This window comes from Danio aesculapii, chromosome 17 (assembly GCF_903798145.1).
Source record: "Danio aesculapii chromosome 17, fDanAes4.1, whole genome shotgun sequence".
Classification (NCBI taxonomy): Eukaryota; Metazoa; Chordata; class Actinopteri; order Cypriniformes; family Danionidae; genus Danio; species Danio aesculapii.
Window position 1 is genome coordinate 25810886 of NC_079451.1, and position 17438 is coordinate 25828323.

Consider the following 17438-nt stretch of genomic DNA (forward strand, 5'->3'; position numbering starts at 1 on the left):
GAAGCAGCACTTAATGATTCGACAGGTTTGCAATTGAAAGCCGTAGGAGGAAAGAACTCGAGGAATAGGGTTCAGGACCCCTGATTTAAGGGTATAGTAGGTAATTTCGGATATATTATGTATATACCTGGCCAGCAGGTGGCGATGTCACTTTCTAAGACACAAGACAAACTTGCGGTCCTCTCTGCCAATGTTGTTTTTGGGTGACAACTACGATTATATGCCAATAGACTGAATGTATATATGTGAATTTGAATGTTTTGTAGTTTCCACAGTGATGGAGTCATGTTTTTAAATTTGCACTTTGAACACCTTTTTTTCTTAAAGAGAAAGATTCTTTCTTGTTTGTTGAATTAGCAAATGAGTGAATCTTTCAGGGCAATCTCTGACTTATGATGAATCGTTGATTTGTTGTCAGATCTGAAATGAATGGGAAGCATTATATGTTTTAAAAGATGCATTAACAGTTTTATCCTAATAAATATTCTGAAATGAAAATATTTTTAAAAAATCCCCACATTATTGACCATCGTAAGCAGATCCAAATGTAATGTCAATACTAAATGCAAGATTTAGTTTGCAATTTGTTGTAACACAAAGGCTTCTATATTTAATTGTTGGAGACAATATCATATTTGTTCTCCAGTGTCAGAAAGCAGAGAAATGTAGAAGTTTCCAGTGAGCCACACTTCATCTCCTCAAGTAACCTCAAGAAAATTTATTCACAATCTGCAACAAAACTAAAGTATTGCATAAGAATAAAAGAAAAGAAAGAAGAAAATTACAGCAGCGCTTGATTATATAAACATGTAGAAACTTTTTTTTTTGTCTGTGAACACAGTTATACCAAGCTCTCTGGCTAATGTTCTAGTGCAACATCTCAACAAAAACAGGCACAAGATAAACGTTTTTTCTTTTCTGAAGGAGATCAACTCACATTTTGCATGAGGAGACATTTACAGCGATAAAGAAAAAGATGCAAGAACACATATTCTGCGTACTACTCCAAGGCAACCATGTCAAGAAGATCAGTCCTTTCAACACAACAGTGTTTTTATTAGAGCTATGATAGTGTCTTCTGTTATTGTTTAATATCAAGTGCAAAGTAATGGATACTGGAAGTAAATGATTGTTAAAAGCCTTCCTGAACAGAGCTGCAAATTATATACATCGTATGCGTCATAATTTCATCATACCGAGTGTGAATCTGTCCAGATCTACGGTGTCCATCTATTGCTGAAGAATATGGTTAAATGAACATTGTTTTTTTTATTATTTATTTGTATTTATCTGGAAAGGAATTTCTTCAAGACCAAAGAGAGTACATATAAGGCATAACCTGTTACACACTCAGTTTGGAGAGGGGAAAAAAAAGACATAACACTATAAATTAAGTACAAATATAAGCAGATTTTTACCTGAGAAGGAAAAGGTGCCACAGCAGAAGTATGGCACATGTCACATACACACAACACATGATGGCCTTTTAAGTTAGCAGAATACTGAAAAATAAATTAAAAAGTCTTTCCTAAATTTTGGACACTGCTTCGACTGTTGTGGTCAAATATGTTTGTTTTCTTTTTAAGTGCTCAGTTAAGTGCAGTTTTTGTGTGGGACTTAAGACAGCGGGGCTGCACTGGCTTCATTTCACGCTGGTAACACCCTCAGAAGTGCTCATAACTCATCTCGAAACTCCGCCAGCTCATTTTCACCTGATTTATAGTTTCATTCATCGATTATTAAGAAGATATTCGTCTTCGTCAGCCAATCGTTTGGTCTTCGAAACCTCTCTACGTATGTTTTAACATACAGACAAAAAAATATTTTCAGCAGAAAATTACAGACTAGAAAAATAAATATCGTTCCACCTGTTCACCTTTCGTTGAAGAGCAAATGAAGAGGGAAAATAATAATAATATTTGGACATTTCAAGATGCGAGAACTCCACGTTGGATCACGTCTGAACCGTATCGTCTAGTCATGGGGCTCGGAAGTCTCTGGGTGTGACACCTCTTGCCCTGCTCCGATTGGCCGAGATCAGACTCCTCCAGATGGCGTCGATTCTCGCTTCCTGTCCGCAGCCGGGTCCTGATTTGAGGAGAGGAAGGGGCGGGGCTTGTGCTAAAAGTTTTTAAGGAAGAGTTTTGGTCTGCGGCATTGTCTGCGTCCTGCCTCTCGGTCTGTCTCCCTGCTGATGTTCTCTCGCTGCGTTTGGGGATTCGGAAACTGCCCCAGTTTTTCAGATGCCGTCCGGATGTTCCATTTGGCACTAGTTTTCCCTGATGGCTTGCGTTTGTCTTCCTCGGCGATCCGTTGTACGTGTTTGGAGTGGTAGCTACAGAATTAGCGTCAGTGTGAGACAGCAGCAATCTGTCATCCATGGTGTCGAGCTCTGTCTCACTGCTTAGTGTGTCCTCCATAGACTTCGCATGCCTCAGTTTGTCTTTAATAGACACCGGGTACCACAGCTTGCTCTTTCTCCTCCTGTCCTCCAGAGGGCGCTCACTCTCCTCCTCTTTTCTGTGAGACTCGCCGCTCCTCGTCCTGCCCTCAGAACGTCTAGATGAAGCAGACATCGCAGTCTCGTTTCTTACAGGGTCTCCAGAACTGGGAACACCATCCATGAGCATCTTTGCAGGCTTCTCTGCTTCGATATGCTTTGAGGATCTGTAAGAGTTGCTTCCCTTCTCGCTGGAGCTCAGTGTGCTGTTCTGCCCACAGTGACCCTTCAGAGGCTGAGGAGATGCTGGCACAGGTGGCGTCGTCCGGAAATAAAACATAGCCTCCTCCAAACGTCTTGTAGAGGATATGCCTGATCAAGAAAGAAAACAGAAGGGGTCAAACACATCTAATGGTTTAAATCACAGGTCTTAAACTCGATTCCTGGAGGGCCACAGCTCAGCAGGGTTTTGTTCCAACCCTAATCAAACACACCTAATCGAACTAATCAAGGTGTTCAAGACTACTAGAAACTATAAAAGGCCCCATGAAATTAAAAATGACGTTTTTTAGATGTCAGCATCAGTATTAGGCATGAGCTGATATAAAATTCTGACGTATGCTAACCTTGGATAAAAATATCACGGTTTCACGGTATTGTGATTACTGCCCTAAAACTTTATTCTTTTTAAAGGTCTGGGTAAAAAACAAAAACTTTTTCCCCTTTGAAAACAATATATTTTGTTTTTTGAAAGATTTAAAGTATTTTGGAGCAGTAAACATGTCAGGCTAAATAATTACAATGAATCACCTCCGCTGTCTTCATTGGTTTCAAAAACACAGATTTCTTTACAATTTAAAACGGCATCTTTGGATATATTTTCTGCTTAAGATACTGTTGTCCTAAAAAATACAAAAAAAGTCAATAAAACAATATTACACATACCTTAGTAACGGTATTACAGAAAATATTGCCAGCTGTAAAACCATGATATTTCCAAACCGCGATATACCTTGAAAATGGTTATCGTCACATGCCTAATCAGTATTATTTGTTTTTAGTATATTTATAAGCTAGTGTACCCCAAAACAGTAACACAATTGGCGTTTAGAAGATACAAAACTGATATAAACATGTAAAGCTTGTAGTTTGTCACTTCTCCCTAAATGGATCAATGGTTTTATTCACGTCACCTCATACTTCAGTTTCTAATCACACCATAACTAGGTATGCTCCGATCAGGATTTTTGCAGCCGATACAGAATACCGATTCCTTGTCATGGTGATTGGCTGATACAGAGTAACAATTCTGATGCTTCAAGCTTTATAATGCAAAAAAGCTCATTTTCCCTTTAAGTATGATACGTAATTTAATCTCTTAGGTAAGGTGAGATCATCACTTAGGGATGCTGCATATAATCTCTTTAAACATCTATTATAACCATTAATGTGGACATGTTAAGTTCAAAGTGAGTTAGATAAAACACTTTAAAAATTGGTAAGAAATGATCAACAATGCAATTTGGAAACATTGCAAATGATGGAAAAAGAATTCAACATGTTTCAATGAGCGAGTACCGATTGAGTCATGAAATGTGATTATCGGCCAATACCGATCTCCGGCTGATCAATTGGAGCGTCTCTAATCATAACCAATCAAATGCTCTCTAGTGTCTGACATGGCCCGCCCCCTTAAAGACAATTTTCATTTGATGCACTTCGAGCTCAACCACTTCTCACTGGCTGAGCTGTAAGGAACAAACACTATTGGCTATTTTTTCAAAAAGGGGAGGGGTTACACTATGTCCCACCCTTTCTTTGTGTTTCAGTTGAGATTACGTCAAACATCAAATAAAAGTGCATATTTCAAAGCACTTCACGAGGTGTGAGTTGGAGGTGGTTGGAGATAATTCCTGGAGGGCCACAGCTCTGCAGATTGAGTTTTACACCCCTGGCTTCAGTACTCTTTGAGTGAGCGTCATACTAACCAGTGACGCGGCCCTGCTCCAGCAGCCTGACGTGGTGATGAAAGATCTGCTCCTGCACTCGGCACAAGGTCCGTTTAATCCTCTCCCGCCGGCTGACCATATACGTCAAATTACGCACCTGAACACACATATATGTGGATGAGACATACAAAAAAAATCTACAAAGAAAGCTTTTAAAAGACATTATTATATATAATAATATATCATTCTGTTTGGCATGTGAGAAACAATGAGATTTGTTCTGGTACATCAAGAAAAGTAAATAAGTTGACTTTCTATCTATTTCTACATATGAACAAGAATCTAGATAAATCACTTGCTTCAAATAGATTCCTTTTATTATGTATTTTAGAGTAATGTGTCAAACATATGCACCGATCGATGAAATAAAATAATGATTTGAGAATGAGGATAATAATGACCTTTTGTGTTTTGTAGTGGAAGAGTTTGGATTAACATGATGGTGACTAAATGTGTTTACACTAGTATTTTGGTTTAAACCAAAAGAAAAGAGGAAATTACACATTTGTGTGTCATACATTTGTACAGGTGTGTGTTTTGGGTTTTGGCCTAAGAGCAAATTTTATGATCTAATGGCAACAATACTGATGTAATAATGACTGTGGCATGACAGAATGAAACAGGGAAAGAAATGAATGTTACTGATAACCCCGATAAAAACACTGACTAACCAACAATATTGAGAAAACCCCAATGATGCACTGTACACATTTTAGTGTATATTTTTTTTTAAGTTATAAAGTTAGTGACAGTTAAGCGTTTCAGATATTGAGCAGTTTGCTTTTTCAGTTAAGTGCATGATCAAGATATAGAAAGTGCACTTTTTGTTTTTGCAATTCTTAGGTGTAAACAAACTCCTTTCACGATTTCTACTTGATAATAGAACAGTAAAGTGAATAATGAGTGAATTCGGGAATCTTGGTTTGTGACAAGATAATGGCAGCTTTCAAACCAAAGCACAAAAACGTACTGTCTGCATCCAGAAGCTGAAGTATGCTGTGCCTTCAAAGAGTACAATTCAAAGTAGGAAGACATAAACCACTTTAAGCACAATTCTGGTAAATATGATCACATGTAGACAGTGCTAAACAAAAGGATTAACAGGGTCCAAAGCAGTTTGTGCTTGTCATTTCTACCAGTTCCAGGGGTAGCAGTTAAAATTCAGGACTAAATTGCTTTAATAACATGAATGCTCATGTGGTCAGATGCATTCAAACAGCCACAAAAGACCACGAACCCTGAGCTGACTCAAACATCTGATCATTATGAGATGTGTTGCACCAAAACAAATAAAAGGTGTTCATACTTTGTTTCACTGTACCAAAGCACACAACTTATAATTGAATTTGTAGTAGTCACCCTCATACTTATTCATTTGTTTTCCCTCTCATTTGTAAGTCATGTTACATCAGTTCCTTATTCAGTAGCATTTGTGTGTCGCACTGAATGCTATGAAGGTGATGTAGAGCGTGACTTAACACAGAAAGGTCTCGATGAAACCCCAACATAAGTTTTCCAAAGAGATGAATGTTAGTAGTACGTGATAAAAATAGTAACGCATCTCAGCTGATCACTTATGATTGGATAACTGAAAACATGTTAGTTCTGAGCTGTGATTGGCTGTTGCATTCAGAGTGATAAGGAAGTCATAATGTGAGTTTATGTGACTACAGAAGGATTCTGCGAAACCTACCCTCTCCAGATCCTGACGCAAATGTGTGAAGAGTCGAAGACGCCTTAAAAGCACTTCCTGTTCTCGTCGGGCAAGACTGTCTTCCTCCTCTTTCTTCGGCATGATGAGAGGCTGGTTGAAGTTCACCTTCCTTTTCAACTTCCAGTATTGGAACAAGAAGTCCACCATCTCAAGAGGAAGCTGCAGATGTTCGGCAACCTCATCAGCGGCGACGAAGCGATAGAACTCATCCTCGAGCTGCTGGACTCGAAGCTTTCGCTCACTGAGTCTGGTCTCCTCTGGGTTCTGCGAGAGTCTGGTTTGGGAAGAAGATGAGAAGTCTATTGCTCTATTTCTGCTTCTGTCTTCCCTGGTCGGGACCTTTACTGGTCTGTCATCATCGCCCTCTTCCTCGTTCCAGTCCAGGCCAGAGTGCTTGGGACAAAACGACTTGAACTTGACTTCATCCGCCTCTGTGAGGATCGTGTTCATCTTCAGCCCACAATGCAGACCACAGGTCACGTGGAACGCCACACGGCAACTTTTGGCAGAACACTAGGGGGATTTGGAAAAACAAAACGTCAGGATTAGACCACAGAGGATGGAGAAATGTGAAGCTGGAAAAATCTTTTCTGATTCTTGATACATTATGATAAAATGTTACATTTAACCCAAATAGGGTATACGCACAGCTAGTGTTTCTTCCTCTACCAATAAACTTCTGGTGAATGGTTAATGTGATTTTTTTTCATTTTTTACAGCATCGATGTTGTAAGGTAATCAAAATATAATCAGTTAAATAGACTTCAGCATTAAAGCGTAAACCGAGATGAAAAAGCCGTTTACACGCACGCACTGTCAGGATTAGCAGGCTAGCGCAGAAACTCCATTGAAAATATTGGGGTAAAATAAATGTTCATATTTTATAAACATGGCACAGGAAAATGTAATTTAATGCAGTGATTCTTGTGCAATCTGAGACCCACTTTATATCGTATATCAATCAGGCAGTAGAGATCGTTGTTTTTTAAAGAAAACGGTCCTTAAACGCACCGATTTTGTAATTGCATACAGTTCACCGGAAGCACTTGACCTAGGTTACTGCAAAATTAAAAGTCCTTCTGCATACTTTTGCATATACCCTATTGCTGTATGCAATATTATTTGTTGTTTTATTTAATTTTTTAACTCAAAAACTCAAATTTTAAAAACAATTAAGTTAATGTTTTAGTAGTTTTATATATTCTTATTAAAATTATTACTATTTTGAAAAGCACATCTTGCTGTATAATAGTAAATAAGTCACCAAAGCAAACCAAAACCAAAACAAAGCCACTGCAGAATTTGTGCTATCTTAAAACAACTATAAAATAAATGATTAATTGAAATTAAACTAAAAACATCAGACGACAATGATAAAATGACTGCCTTTGTAAGAATATGGAAAAATATTAATAAAATAATATGAAATTCTAAATAAAATTAATATGAAAAAGCTATACAACGATGTGCAATGAAAAAAAAGCTAAATCAAAATATTAACAAATACTATATTAGAGGGCAAAAGAAAATAAGAAGAAAAGTAATGCGCAGTATCTCACTCCATATCAGGATATATAAATAATCTCACTTGAATGTACACTCCTGGTCAAAAGTTTGGGGTCAGTAGGATTTTTAAATGTTTTTAAATAAGCTTATCCTGCTTATTTAATACTTATTTCATAAAAAATACAGTACGAATTGTAAAATGTTATTGCACTATAAAATAACTGTTTAAAAGTAGTTTATCAGTTATTCCAGTGATTTTAAAGACAAATTTTCAGCTTCATTACTTCAGTCTTCAGAGTGTAGTGAATTTGAAAAAGCGACAAAACCGGAGAGATTTTCAGGTCTTATCGAAGCAGAATCCTTTAATGGGAACTCGCTGTAGCTGTGGCATTCATCGAAAGATCTCTACAAGTGAAGCCAGGCACTCAGTTTAAATGAATTTTTACAGACAGTGATACAGATAGGTGGGAACAAACAGCATGCAAATAAAGTGTTGTTGTCAGCAGGGTATTGCATTTCCCCAGCCCTGATCTCATCAGCATATTAGTACCCATTCATGATACATTTAAACATGAAACAAAGCATGCAAATTAAGTACTGGAGTCAGAACCCGTCCTGCCACTTGACCAGCTTGAAAGTGTTACCTAGGCATTTTTTAGACAACAGACACGGCCATGCTTTAAACTGAAATTTGCATTACTTTGGTGCAGTGATTAATTTGTGAATTGCGAGGTCCCGGAACAGATCGGGGTAAGGAATCCGACATGTTACCCGAGAATGTAGAGATGTCGCGCACGAAAGTGAACAGTGGATGTGGAGGAGGGCGGTTGAGGAGAGGGATCGATAAAATGAGGTGCCGAATCAGATTTCTGAGGTGCCGGTTCCGAATCCGCTGTGTTCCAGCACAAATTAAGCCCTGCTTTGGAGACATAAAACTGTTTTTCAAATACAGGGTTCCTCCAATAATAACCAGCTGCAGGCCCGCAGAACCACATAGGTTTCAGGCACACACAATCCAGCACACACAATCTAGGCAAACCATATATGGTTACGACGGATGTTAATGTTATTACCATCTTCTCGGACATCAATATAATTTTATATATACTGTTAATAAATGTTCTACACAATAAACAATAGTGTTTGCTATTTCACAATTATTGCGATCGAGACAGGCAATGGGGAACCATTCAATTTAATAGACTGAACATTTTTCTATCAGTCATCATAGATGATCAGTCATTATCTGACAGAGTCTATATCGCAGACACTCGTTTGCTAGCCTTGTTGAATGATCTAAATTGGACAGGTATAATTTATATAATGGATTCAATTATCATGACGTAAATAATAGCATATTAATATAGGCAAGTATACATATTTATATGTAATAAAAATCTTTTTACATGTAATAATTTGTGTAACACTATATTAATATTTTACTCAAGAGATTTAATAGTATTTATTTGCTTAATTTTCTAATAAATTTTTCATTAATGATTTCCCACATTAAATTCTATAGTAATTTATAGTAAGCAATATATTATTTTTAAACCATAAAGTACTGGTAATTTGTTGTATAGTTGCAACAAATTTAGCATTAAAAACAAATTAACTGTTAATAATTCATTAAAAATTATATATATATATATATATATATATGTATATATTACTAACAGTTGCTACAGTTTAAAATATAGTAGTTTATAATCAGATAATCGGTTAAGATAAAATAATATATAAACTATATTATTGTTCAAATGATTAACAACATAAATTCATTTTAATGTGACATTATTGTTTGCTTTTTATGTTTTACAACAAAGCGATTTTAAGCAAGTATGATAATATTAAGATCCTGAATAAGTTTATTACACTTAATCCTACAATTAGAAGGTCTATTATGTTTTCTTTGTGTATGTGGACACGTGAATAAAGTCGAAAGTGTTTTAACCAATTATTTTTATTTACGTAATTTAAGTTCAGAAACTGCAGAGATGTTAAAATGATTGTTACTATATAATAATGATATTATGACTGAAATGGGAAACCATATTTGTGAAATTCAATAGGTGGCGATAATGCTTATAAGGAGTTAGTTACCATACATGGTTTGTCTAGATTGTGTGTGCCTGAAACGTGTGTGGTTCTGCGGGTCTGCAGCTGCATATATCTCGCTTCCTCAGAATGCATCTTACAGTGTAATTTTAAGAAATTTGTAATCTTTCAAGAGTCACGTGATCTTTCAGAAATCACTCTAATATTAAGTATCGTTATTAATGGAAATAGTAATAAAAGCAATAATGACTGGAGTAATCATTTCATTTGAAACTACATGCATTAAGACAGCAGTTATTTAAAATTTTAATAAATATGTATTTTTTTTACATTTAATAAATCCCGCCTTGATGAACAGAATAGTTTTCTTTAAAAAAAGAAAAAAAAACAACATGGGAAAAAAACTGACCCAATCTATTGACCGGTAGTGTACATCATTACAATGTATTTCGCATGTGTAAAACAGCCATTAAAAGAAAATGAATAAAGCTTGAACTTTCTGATTGTATCTACTCTGACGATTTATTCATCAGAGCTCCAATGAAAAGTAATTATTCAGATTTAAAATGCACACCGGCCCTTCTAGGAGATTCTTCATATCTGTACTGTATCAATAACATAATAAGAGATAAACATCAGCACTGTATACCTGAATACAAGCTCCTGTTTTCTCTTTACACAGGCAGCATATTAGAGCCCATCTGTTGCTGGGTATATGAGACACATTAGTGATAGGCTCCATCTTCTCAGGGTTACCAATGCTTACCTAGAGATAAAGAGCACACAACAAAGCCCAGTCTCAGCACACATATTGCTCTTCTGCGTCATTAAATGAATCACTTTACACAAGTCTTCATTTGTGCATGCATCCTTACTTCAGGTATCCAGAGGGCACAGCTCACATGGACCCACTTGGTGCCACTGCGGGTGGGTTTCATGGCTCCGCCTTTTTTAGGGCACAGGTGGCATTTGGGAAAAATCCCCAGCGCACAGGTACGGCAAAGCCAGCTGCCCTCAGGGACCTTCAGTATACCATAACACGCCTGTGGAGACATACGTTGTTAAGTAATTCATGTGTGCTGGAACATTTCTTCAAAATTTGGTCACAAATTTTTAACTTCAATATGATACCTTAAATATAATGACACTCTCTTTTTTTGAAACCACATGAAAAAAAAAAACAATTACAATATATACAATATGGATGTCTTAGTTTTTTAATGTGTCAGAGTCAATGATAACGATTCTTTATTAAAGTTGAGTTAAGCCACTTCTCCAGATTTTCAATAGCCTTGCCAAAATTTTCACTGGCACAGATGAAAAATACGGAGTAATTAAAGGAGTAAAATAAAAAATATTTCTGTTTCGTACATTTGTACCACGTAATAATCTAATAACTTTTGACAAGTGGTGAATTTGGTGAAGTTTTCTTGTCTTGTTCTTGAAATGTAAAATGAGCCAACAAAAACATTTCAGGCGATCCAAATGAGAGTGTGACTCAGTAAGTGCAAGAAAGAGAAAGACAGTAAATAGAGCTCACCCATCCCCAATCAACACGTTGACAAAAAAAAGAAAATATAATTAACTAATTTTACCTCTAAACTAAATTGTAATGTTATTCGGCCATATCAGCTCTCATTAAAAGGAAAACTAATTCTTTCTAAATATCACCTCAGAGATATTTATTATTTCTATGTAAAATATAAAAAGTAAGAGACATAAATCTGGGGCTCCTAAAAAACACTGAATATGTAAAAACAGTGACAAAAATCAAACAGAAAATGAGACTATTTCTTGTCTGCCCCAAATACACAACAAGACAAATACCCCCCCCATTTTAAACATTAAATAATTTAATCTAAATGACTATAACTATATACTCAAAGGGGACAAAATGACATCTAAACTGGCTGCAAAATATGTGTACACCATCCACAACATAAGAAATGGCTAATCAACTAAACTCACTGAAATAATCTGCACTTTTATTCTCGTAATAATTACAATTATTAGAGGTATTATCAGTTTTTTTACTTCTTACTATTTTCTTTTATCATTTACTACATTATTTTATAATTTCATGACTATAATAAAATATGACATATTTTATACATTTCTAAAATGCTTTGGCAATACTGTACAAAATGTCATGCTAATAAAGAGACTTGGACTTGAGAGGACGAATATGACAGGTACTGTGAAAAAGAGATGTATCACTTTAAATATTTCAGTATTGAAATACTGTTACTTTTGACAACATTCGCAACACACACACACACACCTGATGCACGCAGATGTTGCACTTGTCACAGAACACCATCTCGTTGCCGTCCTCACCGTCAGGAGACTGACAGACATCACAGACCACATCCTCATCATACTCGATACCAAGCCCCTCCTCTGTTTCCATGGCGTGGCTCATGTTGTCATAGCAACGGCGCTCAAACTCCTCCATGACCCGCTCCATTGTGAGCTCATCCAGGGGTTGCATGCCTACAAGCAAATCATTTAGCTGTAAGTGCTTTTTTTTCCCCACAGAGTGAAGAGATTTGTGTGCATAATGAGCAAAATGAAAACTCCAGACTGTATTTGCTCACCCATTTTACTGAACTCTTCATTAGTAATCTGCAGCCAAGCTACGTCCTCCTCATTCAGGTCATAGCGACACATGCCATCAGCCAGTGTCTGAATACCCACATACCCAAGCATGGATGACTCAGATGAGCGAATCAGCTTCTTGGGTTTGATGAACAGAGGAGCGGTGCTTTTCTCAGCTACAGTGCTGCAAAAAAAGAAAAAGGACAATGAATCAATAGGAACTACTTAAGAAGAATAGTTTGACGGGCAAGAGGAAAAACATATCATACCGCACTGCACACTGCGGTATAGACTCGGGACTGACAGGAACTTGAACCCCTTTCTCCCACTCCTGCCGCCAGGGATCGGCCAGCTCATAATAGTCCTCAGGATTAAGCTGGTGTGAATCATGCAGCTTCATAGCAGTGATCAGGTCTGTCCTGAACACCTGTGAAATAAGCAAAGAAAATGTGCATAATAATATGTACTAAATGACTTTAGACAAACATCTACAGCACATTCGTATGTAGGGCTGTGCGATATGGGCAAAAGAAACCTATCACGATTTTCTTAAACAATATTGCGATTTCGATTTTAATCAGGATTTTGACTCAGTGTAAATCTGAAAGATATTTCTAAAGGAAAATGATTTGATCTTTATTAAAGACCTGTAACTTGTCTCTAAAACAGACATAATTTTTAAATCACCTTTAAATCAGAACAGACCTATGGCAAAACAAATAAATAGACTATGTGTGTGTGCCGTCAAAGGCAAGTAAGGCTCCGCTGTTCTGCTTGACCCCATATCAGAAGTAGTTGCGTGTACTTTTCTACATGTCCACAGTTTTTTTTGCTGCAATATATAACTGACTTACAAATTACCTGGTTGTGCGATACATCAGCCTTCCTGTTTCCAATGTAATCCCACACCACAGTTGTTGACTTTCTACTGTGCTGAACTCATCATGCAGGCTATTTGTCATAAAGCTCAGTGTCTGTTCTTGTGCTTTGTTTAGGCGTGCTGGGTTATGATTGGTTCAAATAGCATACTGCAGGAAAATCATGCTGTAAGGTGATTTAGAAATCGTGCATGTCCAAAATTACGATTTCGATATGATTTCAATTAATCGCACAGCCCTAGTGGTATGTGTATGTGAGTGAGTTGTGTGTACCTCAGATGGTCTTTTTCCACTCTGTTTCCTGTGCTTGGAATTGGAGTGCTGAGACCAGGACGTGGAATTACCTGAAAGAATTGCAAGAAAAAAACATGATATGACATGCATGATGACATGTCCTGTGCTGAAGATGCTGTGAAAGAGAGATCATGTTATTAGCAGCAAATTTCAGAAAACGGCAGAACTGGTTTTGCAAAAGTAGAAGGATCATGTCGGGGTTATAGCTGAAGGGTGGAATATTAAAATAAGCATAAAGTGACATTTGCAATCTGCATTTTTCCCCTCTACTGCGATGTATGCAAGCAATTCCATGCAAATGTGAACCTTGCCATGGAAAAAATTAAGTTTTCCCCAAAATAGCGAAACCCTTTCTAGGTTGTGTAGGCTTGTATTTAACAGTACTGTAAAAAAAAACTCAAAAATGTTTCTGTCAATGTTTTCAAACAATTCTATCTGATTTACCAAAGTCACAGAAGTGACAATTAGACATCCATAACAGATGGACATCACATCCATAAGCAAGTTTTTTCTTCATAAATTCAAAAGTAAATAATAAAATAAATTATTTTAGTTCTATAGTGATCCAACTCTTATCTTTTAGATTAGCATTATTTCTTTTGGGTTGTGCCGTTTAATTCACAGAATTTCTACAAAGTATGTTGTATTCTGAAAACTCACAAAACACATGTTTATTTTCCTCATTTAAAATCTTAAAATGTTTACAGATTGATGCTTTTCTGATCACATAACTCTGGTTAGTTCTTTCGGAAAATATAAACAGATTTTTCAACATAATGTTAACATTTACTTTCTCTGTGTATTTAACCTTTAAGTTTTTAAAAGTTTTTATTACAGAAAATGTCACATCCAAAACGCTGGAATTGCTCATGTGCAACTGAAAAAAAAAATAAATAAATCCTTGACTTTGGAAAGGAAAAAAAAAAGGAAAAAAAAAAGTCGGGTGGGACTATTCTCCATCTGGAACTGATTAGATAGTTGTTGTCTGTTAATAGGGTGCATTAGTGCCCGCTTTTTTTCAGCAGTGCAGTATCTTTGCTTGTATGTTTCTTTAAACTAATGAAGCACTATAACTGGGTGAAGTCTAGATAGGATAGAGCTGCGAATATGCACATCAATATGGCAACATTTTTGTAACACTGTATAACAATAATTAATATTTTTACAGTACTGTGACTGTTGGGATTAGGATTGGGGTGGGAGGAGGTGTTGATAAAATACAATTTTGGGGATAAGTTAATAAATAACAAATAGTACTTGGTACAACTACTGTTTTTACATTCCTGTGATAGCTGGGTTTTGGGGTGGGGGTGGACGTTGATAAAATCCAATTTATGAAAAATTTTATAAATAATATAAATAATTCTCATTAACTTCAGTCCGCAACTGTATTTGATCTAGCAGAAACCCTGTAACTGTTCTGCTTCATTGCTTTGACCTCAGATGAGTGATAAGTTGCTTGAGATTTTTAATTATTGCATAATTATAAAACGCAGATCAACCTTACTGTATGAGAAAATGACATCTTAAGTCAAAGCATGTTAACTTAATTACTACTGAATTATTTACTTATAACTTAATTACTAATGTTAATATCAAATTATCAAAAATTATCAAATTAAAAATGTACACAGATAATCACTTATAATAAACACTGTGCATAAAAATATAGGAGTCCAATGTGACTTCTAAGTAACTTTCATGACAGCAAACATTAGTTTTGAGAGTGAACAAGTTTCTTTAGGCAAGCTTAAACTTGAAAAAACAGCGTCTGTCTACTCACTCCCATTGTCCGAGTCCTCGCTGGTGCTCGGGACACGGCTTCGCTTCATCATGAGCTGCCGTGGCCTTCAAGTGATGCGGAAATCTGCAGAGGTTGATCAAACATTAGCAGAACATTCCTGAAAACTGACCTGGGCAGATAACTGTTGAGTGCGCGTACCCCAGCCAGCACACACAGGTCTTGAGAATTTAAAAACCTAACATACACCAATTAAGATATTTTTTTTACACGTTATATATAATTATACGACAGCTTAATATGAAGAATTAAACTATACGTTAGGTAATCCATCCTAATTCTGACTCCTTCAAAAAGTGTAAACAATGTGGCGCTACCAACCGTTGCTGTTTGGTTGAGCATCGCGACAAACATTGACTGAACCAATAGCGTGAGTCTGAGGGCGGGACTAAGTGTAGGATTGCATACTGTCAAACGGGGGCGTGTGCGAGGAATGTACACACTTCACCTTCACCAGTTTATGTTATTTTGCTCTAGGTGAGGTTTTAAAACATTTTAAAAGAATGTAATTTCTCGAATCTCAGATATCTAACAAGAAAAAAATTAAATAAACTGAGCAACTTGTGCACATACGAACAACGTCACCCACGTTTTGATGTAATAATATAATGTATCATCATATTACATTATGATCAGTATATAATATGGAGGTATACGGACGTACGGAGTGTCGTATACAAAAACTAGAATGAGAAACAAGTTTAACTCAGAAACAAACTCAGTCCTTGTATTTATTTATGCACTTTAGAGCAGCTTTAGGATTTTTAAAAATTATTTTTACCTCGACACACCTAATATCTCACTAGCAAACACGGTTACTGGTGAACCATTTAAAATGTTTGACTAACGTTAAATGAGAGAAGCAAACCCACAGCGAGTAGGATACATAAAAAGGGTTTATATATGTTATTATATTAAGCTAGCCAAGATCATTAAGTAAAAAAAAAAATTTAAGCATTAAACTATCAGCTAATTCCAACGTTACAAGTAGAAGAAAAAATGAAAACGTTACAGCAGGACATCTACCGCTCGACAGCAGATCACGCACTGCAAACGCTCAAGTGACGCTGCTGTCAGGCCACGCCCCTTGACGTCACATAGCTGTCCATTTCAATGCCGGTTAGCAAATTAAAAACAAAACTATTAATACGCGTTTTCTCACGAATCAAAATTAATTTTGCAGCGTTTTAATACACAGCTTCTGCTGCTCGTTTGTATCTTTAAGCACAAACGTACCACATACAGAAAATCCAGCTGTGTTGGAACATTTGTTCGGTTTAAAAAAGTCATTTATATTGCGCAAATCCATAACTTTACTGCATTTAACTTCTAACGCAAGCTCCCAATAAAAGTTACTATTTTTCACCGTTATTTTTACAACATCATGGCAGTGCTGAATCCGGACCAGCCCAGGCAGTGGCACGCGGAAAACTGTCTTATAGTCCTCCGAAAATATGCAGAATTCATACATAAATCAAAAGTGGAAAACACGGAGATGCATTTGACGCCAATTTCAGGGTCAATAGCAAAACTTTTAGGCCAAATAGCACAAGCCGAACAGTCAGGCCAGGGCGCGCGCGCCTAACTTGCGATATGACGCTTGGACACACATACACACACATGCGCGCGCACGACCAGCACCTACGCGATTCAAAGTAACTACCAAATATTAGCGTATACCACATCCGCGGCTCATAGAAATCAATAACAAGGCCACATGCACGAAAACATTTATTTAGGGCAGCGTCTGCTCCTGCTCAACTTAATCTTTTGGCGCCATTTTAATGACGTGCTACATTTGCACCGGACCATCTGCATGAAGAGCTCGCGGAAATCCTGGAAAACACTTGCACCTCCCTGCCTGAAAAACACACATACCAAAGCACAGCGAGAAAATCTGGTGTACCTACATAAACAGGTCTGGCTGATCCTGCGCTGGCGTTTCTGTGGCGCTTGCTCAGAGTTTGAGTAGTCGCCTCTCCTCTCCTCCACCCCACACACACAAACACATGCAGGTTACGTATGCGCGCCGCCGCTGCTTGTTTCCTGCAGGGGGCGACAGTGCGCGCGCGCACGCACATACGATTATCATGACTTCCATTTCAGCTGTTTCATAATAACCACATCTGTTTTGACTGGA

At 36.9% G+C, this 17438-nt stretch overlaps 1 protein-coding gene across 3 annotated transcripts; it reads right to left on the reverse strand.

Moving 5' to 3' along the window:
- Nucleotides 1-698: 698 nt before the first annotated feature.
- On the reverse strand, nt 699-17330 carry jade1 (jade family PHD finger 1). Of its 3 annotated transcripts, none has more exons than XM_056476734.1 (11): nt 17209-17330; nt 15281-15364; nt 13477-13547; nt 12595-12752; nt 12325-12509; nt 12009-12220; nt 10603-10770; nt 10377-10493; nt 6143-6676; nt 4429-4546; nt 699-2812 (listed from the first exon to the last, which is right to left on the reverse strand). In XM_056476734.1, the coding sequence occupies exons 2-11, from the start codon at nt 15330-15332 to the stop codon at nt 1929-1931; spliced, it is 2499 nt and encodes an 832-aa protein (XP_056332709.1). In that variant the 5' UTR covers nt 15333-15364; nt 17209-17330; the 3' UTR covers nt 699-1928. The 3 variants fall into 3 exon arrangements, with proteins under 3 accessions (XP_056332709.1, XP_056332711.1, XP_056332710.1); XM_056476736.1 differs by lacking the exon at nt 17209-17330 and adding an exon at nt 16665-16831; XM_056476735.1 differs by lacking the exon at nt 17209-17330 and adding an exon at nt 15440-15848.
- Nucleotides 17331-17438: the final 108 nt, after the last annotated feature.

Bases quoted from the DNA above. Each gene is read 5' to 3' on its own strand.
- jade1 (XM_056476734.1), bottom strand. From the start codon at position 15,332: ATGATGAAGCGAAGCCGTGTCCCGAGCACCAGCGAGGACTCGGACAAT. The intron at 13,548-15,280 runs GTGAGTAGACAG...CAATTCTTTCAG, and splicing joins CGAGGACTCGGACAATGGGA to GTAATTCCACGTCCTGGTCT. The intron at 12,753-13,476 runs GTACACACAACT...CTTATTTCACAG, and splicing joins GTGGAAAAAGACCATCTGAG to GTGTTCAGGACAGACCTGAT.